A 15,637-nucleotide genomic window follows, 5' to 3' on the forward strand; every position below is an offset into this window, starting at 1 on the left:
ATTTTGGGGTTGGAAACTTCATGGAGAAAAATCCTGGTAAGTTATTTTGTTATGAAAGTATTAACTCAGGATGCTTGCCCTACACCCCATCCAATGTAGTTCTTTTAAATATATATATTTGTGAGGAGAGAGAGATTGGGCATGCCAGGACCTCTTGCCACTGCAAAGGAACCCTAGACACACACGCCACCTTGCGCATCTGGAGAATTGGACCCGGTCTGTCAGGGTTTGTAAGTAAGTGCCTTTAGCCCCTGAACCATCTTCACAGACTGCTCCCTTCCCCAAGGAGCTTTACAAAGGCAACAAAGTCAAATGCTAGGGATGTTAGGTTCCCCAGGTCCTCTCCCACACCCTCTCCACCCATTCCTTTATACTCTTCCAGGAGCTATCCCTCACTCCTCATGAACAGATACATAAAAACAACAGCAGAAAAGTCAGATGTTAAAGCAGGTCATGAAAGGGGTTGGGGAGCTGGATGCACCATGGCCACTCCGCTCCAACTCTGGCTGGAGGTGCAGTTCCACCAGCTTCCAAGGGAACTTGGGTTCACTGTTCCAACCTTTCTTCCTTCAGCCTCACACTAGAGCACCCCAGGCTCAGCCAGGCACCATGGGCTGGACCAAGGCATCAATAGACTGTATGAAAATGCATTTATTTCTGTTGAAATTAGAAAAAAAGTGAAGTTTTACATTCCAAGGAAATGTGTTGATTTTTAGTTGAGCCTGCATCCCACTTGTCTCCTACACAAACCTGCCTGATTTGTGAAGGAAGGACCGACCAGAGCAGGAAGGAATGGGGCTCACAGGTCCCGGGAGAGCCTGGGTCATCGTGGCCCCTGACTTTCCAAAAGTTCTGCCATGTGTCTGCCTGTCAGTGGTTCCCAGATTCTCAGTGATCCTCAAAAATGGCAACCGATAACCAGACAGAGCTTAGGGCCGGGGGTTGGGGGGTCTCTGTGGGTTAAGCACTTACTATGCAAATGTGATGACCTGTGTCTGGATCCCCAGAATCCGTGTAAAAGCCAGGTGTTGTAGCACATGTCTGGAGAACAGCAAGAGACTATTTCACACAATGTGGAAGGTGTGGACCAGCCCCGGGGCCGTCCTCTGACCTCCACACACTTGCCACGACATACGTGTACACACATACACACTCAACTTTTAAAAAACAGAGATTGGAGCTGGAGGCTTTGTGGTTAAGACACTTGCCTTTGAAATCTAAGGACCCACGTTTGATTCCCCAGGACCCATAAGCCAGTTGCACAAGGTGGCGCATGCTCTGGAGTTCCTCTGCAGTGTCTGGAGGCTCTGGTGCACCAATTCTCATTCTCTCTCTCTCTCTCTCTGTATTTAAAAAAATACAACTTGGAAACTGCTTCCTAAATATTTGCATTTGTACTTCTTGAAGGCTCAATGACAGAGGTTTCTTATCACAGTGGACAGAATGCAGAGCTGGCAAGATTGCCAAGGATAAGTGATGAGTGTGTGCTCAGCCTCAGACAGGACATGCCAACCACCCCTCCAAGGCTCAGGGGGCCTCAGAGAAGAGGCCGAAGAAAGAATGTAAGAGCGGAAGGATGAGGAGGAAGGCTGCAAAATACGGTCTCCTGGATATGACGTGGTTGTTACACTCAGGAACTCACGCAGCTGCGGTTTCCAGCACAAGCTTGAGCCTGTCGATGTGTCGCCGTCGGTGGAAGATAGTTCATGGGACCCCACTCCTCCCAGAATGGCTAATGATGGCTCGTGGTGACTGGGAGAGGGGCAGTCAGGGCCATCAGTGGTGTACCACGGGCAAGTTACCCATTCCACAGTGAATAACCTTTCACCCATGATCAGGCACGTTAGATTGGCACGGGAACATCTGAGTGTGGATGGACTATAGACATGAGCAGAGTTCACACATCAGCTGAGCGCACAGGGTCTAAAAACGAGCAGTGTTCTTATTACCAGAGACGTTAGGAGTAATTCTCTTCCTCAAACAAGATTCTGAAATCGACCTCCAACGCTGTTCGCCAAATGACACGGTCATGTCTCCCACGGTCTGAGCTGTTCTTGTGGACCAATCAAAGCAGATGGGGCCCTGGCAGAATTATCAGAAGGGCACACGCAACATTCAGTGTTGATAATGACCCAAATGCCACCCTGAGTCACCATTGGCACATATAAAGAACGTCACACTGTTTGGGTACAGTTGCCTGTTTCATTTGACCTTTGGAATTGAGAAGGGAAATCCCTGGGAGGTGCCACCCAAAGAATGTAAGGATTTAGGCCAGAATTTTTGTCCTCCTATATGTTTCGTATTGAGACAAAGTGCTTAAGACCAAGTAACGAGGCAAAATGTCCCTCTGTGTATCTTTCTAGTGAGCTGTAGCTCCTTAAGAGTGACTCTTGGGGACTCGGGAGGAGCTCTGTGGTCCTCTCAGAAGCTCCTCCATGTGCTGGGACGCGGCAGGCTGTGCTGACCGCGCGGGTTCCCTTGGAAGCACCGCGGCTCTTCCGCTCTCTTCCGACCCTCCTGCAGCCTAACTGACTGGACCCCAACATCTGTGTTTCCGAGTCCTCCTAACTAAGAAGGCAGGTGGCTTGCCAGTGTTGTAGTGCCCTGTAGAAGTGTCCCATCCTCTCTGCGGCCCATCCTCTCTGCGGCCCCACCACCTGACGGCAGGGAACAAAATCTTAGTGGTCCTTTCCTGCTGCCGTGTCTCCAGTTGGCTTTGGCCGAGTTCTGCGTGTAGCCATTAAGGTCCGTGAAGGTGTTACACGAGTCTTGAACAAGAGCCCGGGTTTGCAAGCACAGGCAGAGCACGGTAACTGTTACTGCGGTGGGTCACTGACATAGGCCAGCGCTGTGGAACTCAGTGACCGTGAGGACAGGTCACGGAGCAGCCTCCCCTGGTGTCAGGAGACATGACAGCCTGCAGGCTATGGCTTGGACCATGTGATCTGCACATTTTCACAGGCAGGGAAGTCTCTGACGAGCTAAAGGAAATAGAAAAGTTAGTATTGTAACCTGGACAAAACAAGTGTTTGTCTTCTGAGAAATACTTCCTAGTACAGGATGTCCAGTATATCTTCAACCCTTCTCAGAGTAGATTGATTTTATAACCCTCTCTGTGAAAAACACTGCTTCACATAGAGCAGTGAAAAATTATACCTGTGTGCTTAGGAACATTTCAGAAATTGTTGGAAATTCTAACCAAACCTCAACCTAAACTCATTTAAAACATTTTAATGAAACCCCAACTTTAAACCTGTTGTTTGACATCATTACAAGTTCTTGAGTTTCCTGCATGCATCATAACAACACTGGATTCACAGCGGATAGCAGTTCCACAGCCCTGACCAGGCGTCACACAGCCCTGGGGCACTGGGTGGCACGCGCGGGGCAGGTGTGAGTCCTGCGCACGGAGAAGCACGGCTGCCGGGAAGCCACCGGTCACCACAGGCGGTGCTGCCGCGGCTCCCGGGATTCACTGTGCATGTGATGTGAATTCACGTTTTGTTTTGTTTTCTGAGGCAGGGTCTCACTCTAGCCCAGGCCGACCTGGAATTCACTCTGTAGTCTCAGGCTGGCCTTGAACTCATGGCAATCCTCCTACCTCTGCCTCCCAAGTGCATGGATTAAAGGGGTGTGGCACCACACCTGGCTGAATTAATTTTTTTTAAACTGTTGTATTTATTAATTTGGGATATATATAGCAAGAGAGACAGAGATAGAGAGAGACAGAGAGAATGTGCCAGGGTCTCTAGCTACTGAAAATGAACTCCAGACACATGCCCCACCTTGTTTATCTGTCTTATATGGGAACTGGGAAGTCAAACCTGGGTCTTTAGGCTTTGCAGGCAAGCACCTTAACTACTAGGCCATCTCTCCAGCCCTGAATTGATTTTTAGTCATTGTACGCTAGCAAAATTTTTACTTTTCCAAAACATTCTGGGTTCTTCGCAAGCAGTTATGTGACTCCACATGGTGCTGGGACCCAAAGTTTAAGAGCACTGCGCCATGGTATTTCCAACAGCAGCTCTGTCACTGTGTCCAATTTCTTTACTGACAAACATGATAAGAAGAGATAATTTGGACTGGAGACACGGCTCAGTGGTTTAGGCACTTGCCTGCAAAGGCTAACAACCCAGGTTTGATTCCCCAGTACCCACATAAAGCCAGATGCACAAATTGGCACGTGCTTCTGAAACTCATTTACAGTGGCTGGAAGCCCTGGCATGCCCATTCTCTCTCTCTCTTCTCTCTCTTCTCTTCTCTCTCTCTCTGCAAATGAATAAAATATTTTTTAAACTTTTTAAAAAGAAGAGAAAATTCAAGAATCGTTAAGTTCAATTGTGAGACACATCATCAATGTAGCACTTCCCTTACTGGTTCCCTTGTCCTGTGTCTCTATTCAAAAAATAATTAATAAGGGCTGGGCATGGCGGCAGACACCTTTGATCCCAGCACTTGAGAGCAGAGTGTGGTGGTTTGATTCAGGTGTTCCCCATAATCGCAGGTGTTGTGGATGCTAGGTTCCCAGCTGATGGAGATTTGGGAATTAGCGCCTCCTGGAGGCAGTGTGTCCTTGGGGGCGGGCTTATGGGTGTTATACCAGCAGCTTCTTGCCAGAGTTGGGCACACTCTCCTGTTGCTGCTGGCCACCTGACGTTGGTCAGGAGGTGATGTCCACCCTCTGCCCATGCCTCATTTCCCCTGCCATCACAGAGCTTCCCCTGGAGCCTGTGAGCCAAAATAAACCCTTTTTCCCACAAGCTGCTCTTGGTCGGGGGTTTGCTGACAGCAGTGTGAACCTGCCTGCAACACAGAGGTAGGAGTTCAGGGCTGCCTGAGACGACGTTGTGAATTCAAGGTCAGCCTGGACTACAGTGACCCTGCCTCAAAAAAATACCCAAAAAAATCCCCCAAGAATAACTACGTCCTTTAAAGTTGAATATTCTATTGCAATATCCAGTTGGCTCTTTGGAGGATAAAAAGATAAAATGTCAGAAACATATAGTTATCAAATTATTTTCCATGTGTCTATGTGTGGTGTGGTGTGTGTGTAGGTAATGTTATCCTGTGTAATATGTAGTATGAGCACATATGTGTGCCCCAGAGCATGTGCATGCAGGATGGAGGAGAGAAGCAGGTGAACTCTGTTGCTCTTCCCTTTGAGTCTTGCGACAGTCTCTCAACGACACAGAAGCTGCCATTCTTGGTTAAAGTCTTAACATGAGCACAGGCTTGGCTTTACATGGAATACATGGTGATGCACCGTGGCCCATGGTGGTGGGTTCGAGCAGGAAGCAGCGCTGAGCGTCCCTCTGACTAAAAGTCAAACAACCAGAGACCAGATACTCGAGGTGGTGACTGAGGGAAGACTGGGGTCAGTGGACAGACAGACAGACACTAGGCAAGACGTGCCAGTGCTGGTGTGTGGCTGCACGGAAGTGTCACTAGGACAGGAGCAGCGGGGGGGGGGAAGGGAGACCGAGGGCACACTGGGCACAGACATGGGTGCGGAGCAGAATGCGTCTGGGGTCAGCTGCTCTGGGATGGGCATCGTGGCCAGCGCTGGACAGGTGCTCTGCGTGCCCGGTGTGTTATCTGGGTGATGTCACAGGGCTTTCGTGACATGGTCAAGCTCAAGCTCGCTGCTCTGGAATCAATGCTCCTGCACCTTTCCTCCACTGGAATTTCCCCTGGAGCTCACTGCACGTCCTGCTGCTCTCCCCTTAAGTCTCTGCGATCAGGCTCAGAGGAGCACGGCGGCAACAGAGCTGATGCAGGGGGATTCCAGCCAGACACAGGGCAGACTGGCTGTTCCGTGTAAGCGGGCATGCAGGGAGCCCTATTGAAGGAGCCCGGTGACCGAGCAGGCACACATGGTGCCCGGAGGACGCTGGTATGCGCAACCTCACGTACTTAACCGTAGATAACAAGCGCTGTTGTCTTAGGATACAATCCCTCCTCTTCCTCTGTAATGTTTCTTGTCCTTCAAACTGCATGAAACAGGTGATTTTTGTCCGTGTTTATTATGAAAGCATAACAGACTGGGGCACAGGAAGAGCTCAGAAGAGGAGAAGGAAGAAAGGGTTGAACAGAAAGGGACCTGGGCATTTTGAAGAGAAAGGGCTGCAGCCTGCACTGCGGCTTCCAGGTTGAGGTTGGGGCTGAGCATCCTCCAGGGAGCCCAGCGTCGGTGAGGCCAGAGCCAGGAGGGAGCCAGGCACGGGAAGGCGCTGTCCCAGTGGAAGAACGGCCCAGCAGAAAGGGCTTCCATGCGTGGACGTCCAGGTCAGAGTCCTTCCTTCAGCGTCGTCACCTTCAGCTCAGGAGTCCTAGGATACAGGGACCGTGGTGACTCCAGGCCCAAGTGTAAATGGCTTCTAGAACCATCTGAGGGCCGCTCTGGTGTCATGGCAGTAAGAAGAGGAACTTCTCAAGTCGTCCAGCCACCCCCTGTCACAGCACAGTCATCACCAGGTGCAGAGAACAAGCTCGGGACAAACTGCCCGCTCAGACCTGTGGGCCCACATCTCCCCAGTTTTTCTCCTAGTGTCTGGTCCCCTCTCCCCCATGTCACGGGAGAGCACGCCTGTCTCTGAGAGGACTGAAGACGTTACCTGTGGGCGGAACTCCAGGATGTCCTGGGAAAGAGAGAAGACATGCTTAAGTACACGGGGCAGGTTGTCCCCAGACACGATGCCCAGCTGCTGACCTGTCACCTGACCACCACCCACACCAGCTGGTAGCTAGGGGAGCGCAGACTGAGAGCGGGTGACCAGGAAGCTCGTGTCACACAATCCAGTGAGCAGTGGCTCTTCCTGCCTTCACCCCGAGTCCTCAAACCCCCATCTCCTGAGCCTGCCCTCATCTCGGGGTCCCAAACTAGCAACTGTGGGCTGTTGGCTTCAGAAGACCCTGAGATCTCAGGTGACCTGAGGAACTAGGGACTTCATGCTGATACCTGAGAACTAACTGCAGAGCAGCCATAGCCCTTGCACCTCAGAGAGGTCTGGGGAACCACGTGTCCCCCCAGCGGGGCTTCTCACCTTTTGGGCTCCTGCAGTGGATGAAGAGCCCCGCCCCGAGGAAGAGCAGGCCCAGCACGATGCCCCCAACTCCACTCAGCATCTTGCTCTGCGCAGACCCTGACTGCGCCCCTGGGGAGGAAGCCAGGCTTAGCGACTTCACCCCAAACCTCATCCCCACTGAGACCTGCGGATCCGGGGAGGAAGGCCATGGAGAGGACTGAGAACTGGGCACATCTCAAAAGAGACTTAGAATCGTGGGTTTGGCCCCAGCCAGGCATCCCGTACGTGTGACATGAAGCATCATGGGACATCTGAGGACATGGCAGTCGGGCAGTGGAGAGCTTGGAGGAGGACTGGACTGAGGAGGGGCAGGCGCCGGCCATGGAGTCAGGATGGACCACACTGCCCTTGGCTCCCACTGCCCAACAAGCCCAGTGCCAGCCTGAGGCCGCAGCCAGAGCCTGGGACGAGCTGCCATGGCCAGAAGGCCACCCGCTCCTGGGTCCGTCCAAAGTGTCAGGTAGGCATCATTGCTACCCAGGTGCCAGAGTGTACGTACGGGTCCCAGAGAGAGGCAGGGGCCCGCAGAGGAAGGACACAGGGGAGAGGAGAGCTGGACACAGGTGGAGGAGAGCTGGACACAGGGTGGAGGAGAGCTGGACAGAGGGTGGAGGGTAGCTGGACAGAGGGTGGAGGAGAGCTGGACAGAGGGTGGAGGGGAGCTGGACACAGGGTGGAGGGGAGCTGGACACAGGGTGGAGGAGAGCTGGACACAGGGTGGAGGAGAGCTGGACACATGTGGAGGAGAGCTGGACACAGGGTGGAGGAGAGCTGGACACAGGATGGAGGGGAGCTGGACACAGGGTGAAGGAGAGCTGGACACAGGGTGGAGGAGAGTGGACACAGGGTTGGGGACAGCTGGACACAGAGTGGAGGGGAGCTGGACACAGGTGGAGGGAGCTGGACAGAGGGTGGAGGGGAGCTGGACACAAGTGGAGGGGAGCTGGACACAGAGGAGGGGAGCAGGACACAGGGTGGAGGAGAGCAGGACACAGGGTGGAGGGGAGCTGGACACAGGGTGGAGGAGAGCTGGACACAGGGTGGAGGGGAGCTGGACACAGGGTGGAGAGCTGGACACAGGCTGGAGGGGAGCTGGACACAGGGTGGAGGGGAGCTGGACACAGGGTGGAGGAGAGCTGGACACAGGGTGGAGGGGAGCTGGACACAGGGTGGAGGGGAGCTGGACACAGGGTGGAGGGGAGCTGGACACAGGTGGAGGAGATCTGGACACAGGGTGGAGGAGAGCTGGACACAGGGTGGAGAGCTGGACACAGGCTGGAGGGGAGCTGGACACAGGGTGGAGGGGAGCTGGACACAGGTGGAGGAGATCTGGACACAGGGTGGAGGAGAGCTGGACACAGGGTGGAGAGCTGGACACAGGCTGGAGGGGAGCTGGACACAGGGTGGAGGGGAGCTGGACACAGGCTGGAGGAGAGCTGGACACAGGGTGGAGGGGAGCTGGACACAGGCTGGAGGGTAGCTGGACACAGGGTGGAGGGGAGCTGGACACAGGGTGGAGGAGAGCTGGACACAGGGTGGAGGGGAGCTGGACACAGGGTGGAGGGGAGCTGGACACAGGGTGGAGGGGAGCTGGACACAGGTGGAGGAGATCTGGACACAGGGTGGAGGAGAGCTGGACACAGGGTGGAGAGGAGCTGGACACAGGGTGGAGGGGAACTGGACACATGTGGACAGGAGCTGGCCGCTCCCGGCGGGCACAGCCAGGCGCACTCACTCCACTCCACGGACATGGGGTTCGGCAGGCTCGGGTGCTGCACCCGGCAGGTGTAAACCTCTCCTCTCCGAGGCACCATCTCCAGCATCACCAGCATCTGGAAGGTCCAGTCTCCGTTCCGGATCAGGCCTGTGGACACCACCCCGGCCGTCTCCTCGTGGCCGTTCAGGAACCAGCTGACTTCAATGGCACCGGGGTAGAACCCGTCCACGGAGCAGACCAGCAGGTTGTGGTGCTGCGCGGGCTGGGTCTTGGCAGGGTGCACTGTCACCCTGGGCTCCACTGGGAACGACAGGCGGAGCAGGAAGTCAGGGGGCAGAGTCATCCTCCCCGTGCCCTTGAGTGCCATCAAGCCCAGGCTGCAGTGTGCAGGCCTCCGGTTGAACGCAAAGTCCCCTAGGGTCCAGGGTCTGCTTTCCAAAGTGGTTTTCACTGGCGGTCCCTGGAGGACATGTCCAGGTCCTTTACTCAGGGGAATGGCAACTGAGGCACACAGATTTTTTTTTGGGGGGGGGGTTCGAGGTAGGGTCTCACTCTGGCTAGGGCTGACCTGGAATTCTCTCAGGCTGGCCTTGAACTCGCAGTGAACTTCCCACCTCTGCCTCCCTAGTGCTGGGATTCAAGGCCTGCGCCACCACACCTATTTTCTATAAATTCCAACACTTTTGTATGTGTGGAGGAAACAGCAGAACAGACTGAACAAGTTGTTCCCCTCCATTTTGGCCAAAACTCTATATACATTAAATTTTCTGTTATTCTTTTTTAAATTTCTTTTTAAAATTTTATTTATTTATTTATTTATTTGCAAGCAGAGAGATATAGAAGATAGACAGATAGGGAATATCTATATCTATCTATCTAATATCTATCTTCTATATCACGCCAGGTCCTCTAAGCACTGCAAACGAACTCCAGACACATGTGCCCCTTGTGCACCTGGCTTACATGGGTCCTGGGGAATTGAACTTGGGTCCTTTGGCTTCGCAGGTCAACGCCTTAAGCACTATGCCATCTCTCCAGCCCTTATTCTTTATTTCATTTTATTTGTGTACTATGTCATTCTCTTAATGTGAGTGATTTTCACAATATCACCACAGGATTTAAAGATTGACAGTAAATCAATACTTATAACTTTGCAACATATTATATTAAATAAAGTTTTTAAATTCTTCACATGGAAGCAAAATATAAACCACAACCTTAAGAAAATGCTGAGTGCGAGTCGGGCGTGGTGGCACATGCCTGTAATCCCAGCAATTGGGAGACAGAGGTAGGAGGATCTCTGTGAGTTCAAGGCCATCCTGAAAGTACATAGGAAATTCCAAGTCAGCCTGAGCTAGAGTGAGACCCTACCTCAAAAAGAAAAAAAAGAAAATGCTGAATCAAATATGAGTGAATGTTAACAATGTTATTTACTGCACAGAGAACCCATAAAATCCCATTTAAAAAACAAAACAAGAACAGGGGGCTGGAGAGACTGCTTGGTGGTTAAAGTACTGGCCTGCAAAGCGTGAAAACTCATGTTGGACTCTCCAGGTCCCATAAGCCAGAGGCACAATGTGAAGCAAGCTCACAAGGTCGCCTGTGCCACAAGGTATCACATGCATCTGGAGTTGGACTGGTGGCTGGAGGCCCTGGTGCGCCAATTCATTCTCTCTCTCAAAAAAAAAAAAAAAAAAATCAAATAAAAGCCAGGCATCCTGGCGCACGCCTTTAATCCCAACACTTGGAGGCAGAGGTAGGAGGATCGCCATAAATTTGAGCCACCCTGAGATTACATAGTTAATTCCTGGTCAGCCTGGGCCAGAGTGAGACCCTACTCAAAAAGAAAAATCAAGACATTAACAGTAATAAATTAATAAAAATCAATAAATAAAATAAATGTCCAGACTATCTGGGCTTGCCTCAAAAAATAAACATGAAAAACTAAAAATAAAAACCAGTAAGAGGCAGAGGAGATGCTCAGTAGGTGAAGTGTTTGCCTTGCCAGGGCAAGGACCTGAGTGCGATCCCCAGACTCCACAAGAAATGCTGGGTGTGGTGACTTGTGCCTGTCACCCAGTGCTGGGGAGCAGACGGGGGCATTGCTGGGACTCCCTGGAGGAGGTAGACAGAGTCCCTGAGGAAGACACCCAAAGTTGTCCTATGAAATACACACATTCACACACACACATGCACACACACACACACACACACACACACGCTTCTGAGACAAATGAAAGAGTGGAACTCATGAGATGATATGCAATCAATAATTGGAACAATGATAGTCTTCACCCGATCAATGTTCAAGTGTTTGAACTGGGGTGGGAGAAATGGTTCAACCATCACAGGTGCTTGCTGGCAAAGCATGACAGCCCAGGTTCAAGTTCCCAGTCCCCATGAAAATCAAATGCACAGAGCGCTGCAGGACCGGATGTTCCTTTACAGCAGCAGGAGGCCCTGGTTTGCTCATACTCACTGTCTCTGTCACTCTTGCTCTGTCAATAAATAAATAAATATTTTGTTATTGTTTTCTTTTTTGTTTTCCGAGGTAGGTTTCAGTCAAGCTCAGGCTGACCTGAAATTCACTACGTAGTCTCAGGGTGGCCTCGAACTCACAGCGCTCCTCGTACCTCTGCCTCCAGAGTGCTGGGATTAAAGGCGTGCACCACCATCCCAGCTAAAAAAAATTATTTATTTATTTGCAAACAGAGAGAGAGTGTGTGAGAGAATGGGTGTGCCAGGGCCTCTAGCTGCTGCAAAGGAGCTCCAGATGCGTGCTCCACCTTGTACGTCTGGCTTATGTGGGTACGAGGGAATCAAACCTGGATCCTTAGGCTTCACAGGCAAGTACCTTAGCTGCTAAGCCATCTGTCTGGTCCAAGCTTGCTTTAAACTAAGTGATCCGCCTACCTCTGCCTCCTGAGAGATGGGGTTAAAGACGTGGGCCACCATTTTAATTTGGTCACAATACATATACCAAGTCAGACAAAAGGGACTAAAAACTGACAATTCGCCTCAGAGTTTGCCCCCAGTCACTCACTACCAGGTAACGGGCTAGATTACTCAGTGGACGGCGTCACAGACAAACAACCAAGCACGGCAAGAGAACGGTTCCAAGGACAGGCTGTGACCAGCCCTCTCCCCCTGCCGTGACCGCTGACCTCCCCACCTCCATCCTCGGCCGTCGCCCCACTCTCAGCGTCCCTCCTCCCGTCCTCCCACCTCAGCCCACCCCCAAGACCCTCCCTGTCCACCCAAACCTCCTCTCTGCTCCCACCCTCCCTCACTGTCGGCCCTCCGGGGTCGCTGTCACTGGGGGACACGGGCCTTGTGACCGCAGACCTGGACACCGACCGCTCTGCCCGTCTTCTCACCTCTCCTGGGCACCAAGAACCTCCTGAGGACCTCGTAGTTGTGTCTGCAGTAGGCGTCCACCTGGGCCCGCTTCCTCTCCAGGAACTCCTTCTGGCCATTCCAGTAGGGGGCGTCGGGCCGGCCCAGTTCGGTGACCGCGCGGTACTCGCCCACGTCGCTGTCGAAGCGCACGTACTCCTCCCCGTTGTAGAAATATCTGTCCAGGAATCGCACCCGCTGCGTCCCGTTGTAGAAGTGGCACTCATGTTTACCTTGCTCCAAGAACGTCGCTGTGGACAGAGGCCGACAGGTCCTTTCCTCGCCTCTTCCTTCATCCTGAGGACGACGCCCCCGGAGGCCCCGAGTCCGGCCTGGGAGGCGAACCCCTGGAGCCAGACTCCACGGACGCCCTCGCGCCCAGCCCGCGGAGGACACGCAGGGCAGTCCACTGACCAGGACAGGGACCGCACTGTCCTCAAAAGTCGAGAGAGTCTTCTCCCCTTGGCCGCCCCCTCCCCCATTTCTGCACTGGCGGGGAGGTCACTGGGGTTCACCTCCCGTTCCCCACTCCCAGAGCAGAGCCGGTGTCGCTACGCTGACCCTCGTCCACAGCGGAAAGGACGCGAATAAAACGGGCAAATCTCAGGCCAGCCAGAGGCACGGGTGGCGGCGCCGTCCTCGGGTCTCCCCAAAGATGACCACCCAGCGCATGGTCTTCTCTGGGTCCGCAGACAGGCAGGCGGGACAGGGCGCCCTGCTGACCCCGCCACAAGGGAGCCGCCCCTCCCGGGGTCACCGCGGGGACGAGCGAAGAGGCCTCCCGGACAGCCATAGAGCTGCTCTGTCCACGTGGGTGTCACCCACGAAGTCAGGAAGCGTCATCTCAGCGGGCTGAGGACAATAGTGAAGGGCCATGGTCTGCTCTCAGCCACCAGTGCTGACAGGTGCGGTCAGCTACATTAGGTCAGCTTGCCCTGGGTGCAAGTCGTGGCCTCTACTGATTTTATTTTTTCCTAAAGAAAATGTACTAAATTTTATTTTATATTTACTTCACTACTTAGTTTGTGACTTTGTGATGATGGAAACCTCTAGAATACTCTTGATTGTGTTTCCCTCCCTCAGAGGAACCCACAGGTTGAGATAAAACAATGCCATACTTAATTGCAGAATATGATTTTTATCTCGCTGAAGATTCTGTAACTAACTGGGAGTTAGAAAAATAAGTTTCAAAAAATGTTTTCTAATCCTCAATTCCAAAAGCCTTCGCACCTGAGAGTTTCGGGAATGGAATTATGAGTCTGTATGTTTTAAAACATCACTCATTACAGTGCAATGAATGATTTTAGGACTTTTCTTTAAGGTGGGGTCTCACTCTAGCCCAGGCTGACCTGGAATTCACTCTATAAGAACACTTCGAATATAGAGGCTCTCTGCCACCACCTCAGCGTGCTCCCCACAGGAGAAAGAGGAGCCCTACACATCACCCAGCAGATGACGCCTCCTGGGGATATGGGCTTCAAAATCTTTGGACTTCAGGCAGACAGGCAATGTCTGGAACATCTCACAAACCGCAGAGGCAGCAGCCACACCGACCCGGGTGAGCACACACATGAGGTTTCCCCTGCAAGACCCTTCAGACCCATCTCACTCTGTAACAGTGCACAGAAACCTTTCCATTAGTTGATTATTTGGCTCTTTGACTTAAAATAACAGGCCAGGAGAGATGGGTGAGCGGTTAAAGCACTTGCCTGCAAAGCCAGAGGACCCAGGTTCTAGAACCCAGGACCCCCGTAAGCCAGATGCACAAGGTGGTGCATGCGTCTGGAGTTCGTTTGCAGTGGCTGGAGGCCCTGGCGCGCCCACTCTAACTCTCTCTCTCCCGCCACTTTCATTCTATCTTTATCTCAAATAAATAAATAAAACATTTAAAAACAGACCTACACATACAAAATGGAATAGGAATACACATGAAAAATAGAACAGGAATATATGTGTAAACTTTTAAAAGAGAAACCTGTTCTGGGCGGTGACACATGACTTTAATCCCAGCATTCAGAAGGCGGAGGTAGGAGGATTGCTGTGAGTTCAAGTCCAGCATGAGACTATAGAGTGAATTGCAGCTCCGCATGGACCAAAGCAAGACCCTACCTCGAAGGCAATAAATAAACGAGGCATCTTTTTGTCTGGCATTGCTCAACATGATGAAGGCAAGAATGATAATGGACAAATTGCTTAACATTAGTTATAATGCCCCCTGAGTCCCTGAGAGAGTTTGAGGTAAGCCTAGAGAATTTACTGGTGAAAACGTGAAAAGAAAGGAGACCCCTGGGGGCGGGGAGGGGGGCCTAAGGGAGGACAGGCATCCAGCTTCTATCTGGGGGGAAATAAAGGTGGTGTCACTGAAGGAATATCACAAGTTTTATGGGACTTGTCTGGACAACGAGGGGACTTACCTCCACCCTTCCTTCCCCCCCACCCGGGCTCAGGGCCTCAGGGGAGCGCTTACCTCTGGAGTCCCTGGCCAAAGCCAGCCGCGGGCTCAGCACCATCATTGTCACCATCAGAGCCGCCACGCTGGGGTCTCTGGAGAGCCACACCATCGTGGAGAGGACAGTCCCGGGCCAGAGGAACAGAGAAGTGTCAAACAGCGGAACTATATCCTCTCCCTACCCAAGTCCCAAATGAAAAAGAACAAGTTACTCACTACTTTGGGGCTGGGTTTGGTGAGCACAGCAACAAGAACCAATCAACATCCGAGCTGAGCAGCATCATCAGTTGCTGGCTAGGGAGTCTGTGTGGAGGGCCTCTTCTGAAAGCTATTTCCTTCTTGAGCATCATCGTTTTTATTTAGTCATTTAATTGTTCCATCTTGGGACTGGGGAGATGTCTCAGTGGCTAAAGGCCCTTGCTTGCAAAGCCTTACTGCCTGGTCTTGATTCCCCAGGACCCACGTAGAGTCAGATGCACAAGATGGTGACCTCTGGAGTTGGTAGCAGTGGCAAGAGTCCCTGGTGCACCACATCCTTCCTCTCCCCTCTTTCGCAAATAAATAATTAAGGCTTTTTTTAATGTTTAATTTTGCAACATCTGAAACACTTTATTGGGCCACCATGATGAGCCACTTCTCCACTGGTCAGAGACTCACTCACAAGGTTGGGTCTGTAAGTGTTTCCAAGACACAGCTTTATGGACAACTGACTTTTTTAAGGTGTTTAGGATTAAAAGATGATGACGAGTCAGGAGACCTTCCACCGGCTCTTTATAGCATCAGTTAAAACCGAATGCTGCAGATTTGAGCAATTTTTTTTACCCTCCCTTATTTCAAATGAACTTACTGCTGTCGTTCACGTATCCCAGCACTGTCAAAGCTGTGAGGCTGGTGACAATTCCAAGAGCAGCTTCCTCTGGTGACAGATGACAGGACAGCGTCCAGGCTGTTGACTGGAGAGTGTGATGTGGACAGGTTCACTGGCAGGGA

The 15,637-nt window shown here is 52.1% G+C and overlaps 1 protein-coding gene across 1 annotated transcript; it reads right to left on the reverse strand.

Annotated features, from left to right (window-relative positions):
- Positions 1–6,004: 6,004 nt before the first annotated feature.
- On the reverse strand, positions 6,005–14,819 carry LOC101593689 (H-2 class II histocompatibility antigen, E-S beta chain-like). The gene is made up of 6 exons (XM_045156009.1): positions 14,666–14,819; positions 12,180–12,449; positions 8,821–9,102; positions 7,044–7,154; positions 6,615–6,638; positions 6,005–6,329 (listed from the first exon to the last, which is right to left on the reverse strand). Exons 1-6 carry the CDS (start codon positions 14,757–14,759, stop codon positions 6,316–6,318), a joined length of 795 nt encoding a protein of 264 aa, XP_045011944.1. The 5' UTR covers positions 14,760–14,819; the 3' UTR covers positions 6,005–6,315.
- Between the last annotated feature and the right edge of the window lie 818 nt (positions 14,820–15,637).

The sequence above is a fragment of the Jaculus jaculus genome, chromosome 8, assembly GCF_020740685.1.
Source record: "Jaculus jaculus isolate mJacJac1 chromosome 8, mJacJac1.mat.Y.cur, whole genome shotgun sequence".
Taxonomy (NCBI): Eukaryota; Metazoa; Chordata; class Mammalia; order Rodentia; family Dipodidae; genus Jaculus; species Jaculus jaculus.

What these genes read in the sequence shown, in the direction of transcription:
- LOC101593689 (XM_045156009.1), bottom strand. Translation starts at nt 14,759, where the DNA reads ATGGTGTGGCTCTCCAGAGACCCCAGCGTGGCGGCTCTGATGGTGACA. An exon ending in CCCCATGTCCGTGGAGTGGA is followed by an intron (nt 7,155 to 8,820) that starts GTGAGTGCGCCT and finishes CTTCCTCCCCAG; the next exon opens with GGGCGCAGTCAGGGTCTGCG. An exon ending in CCACTGCAGGAGCCCAAAAG is followed by an intron (nt 6,639 to 7,043) that starts GTGAGAAGCCCC and finishes TCTCTTTCCCAG; the next exon opens with GACATCCTGGAGTTCCGCCC.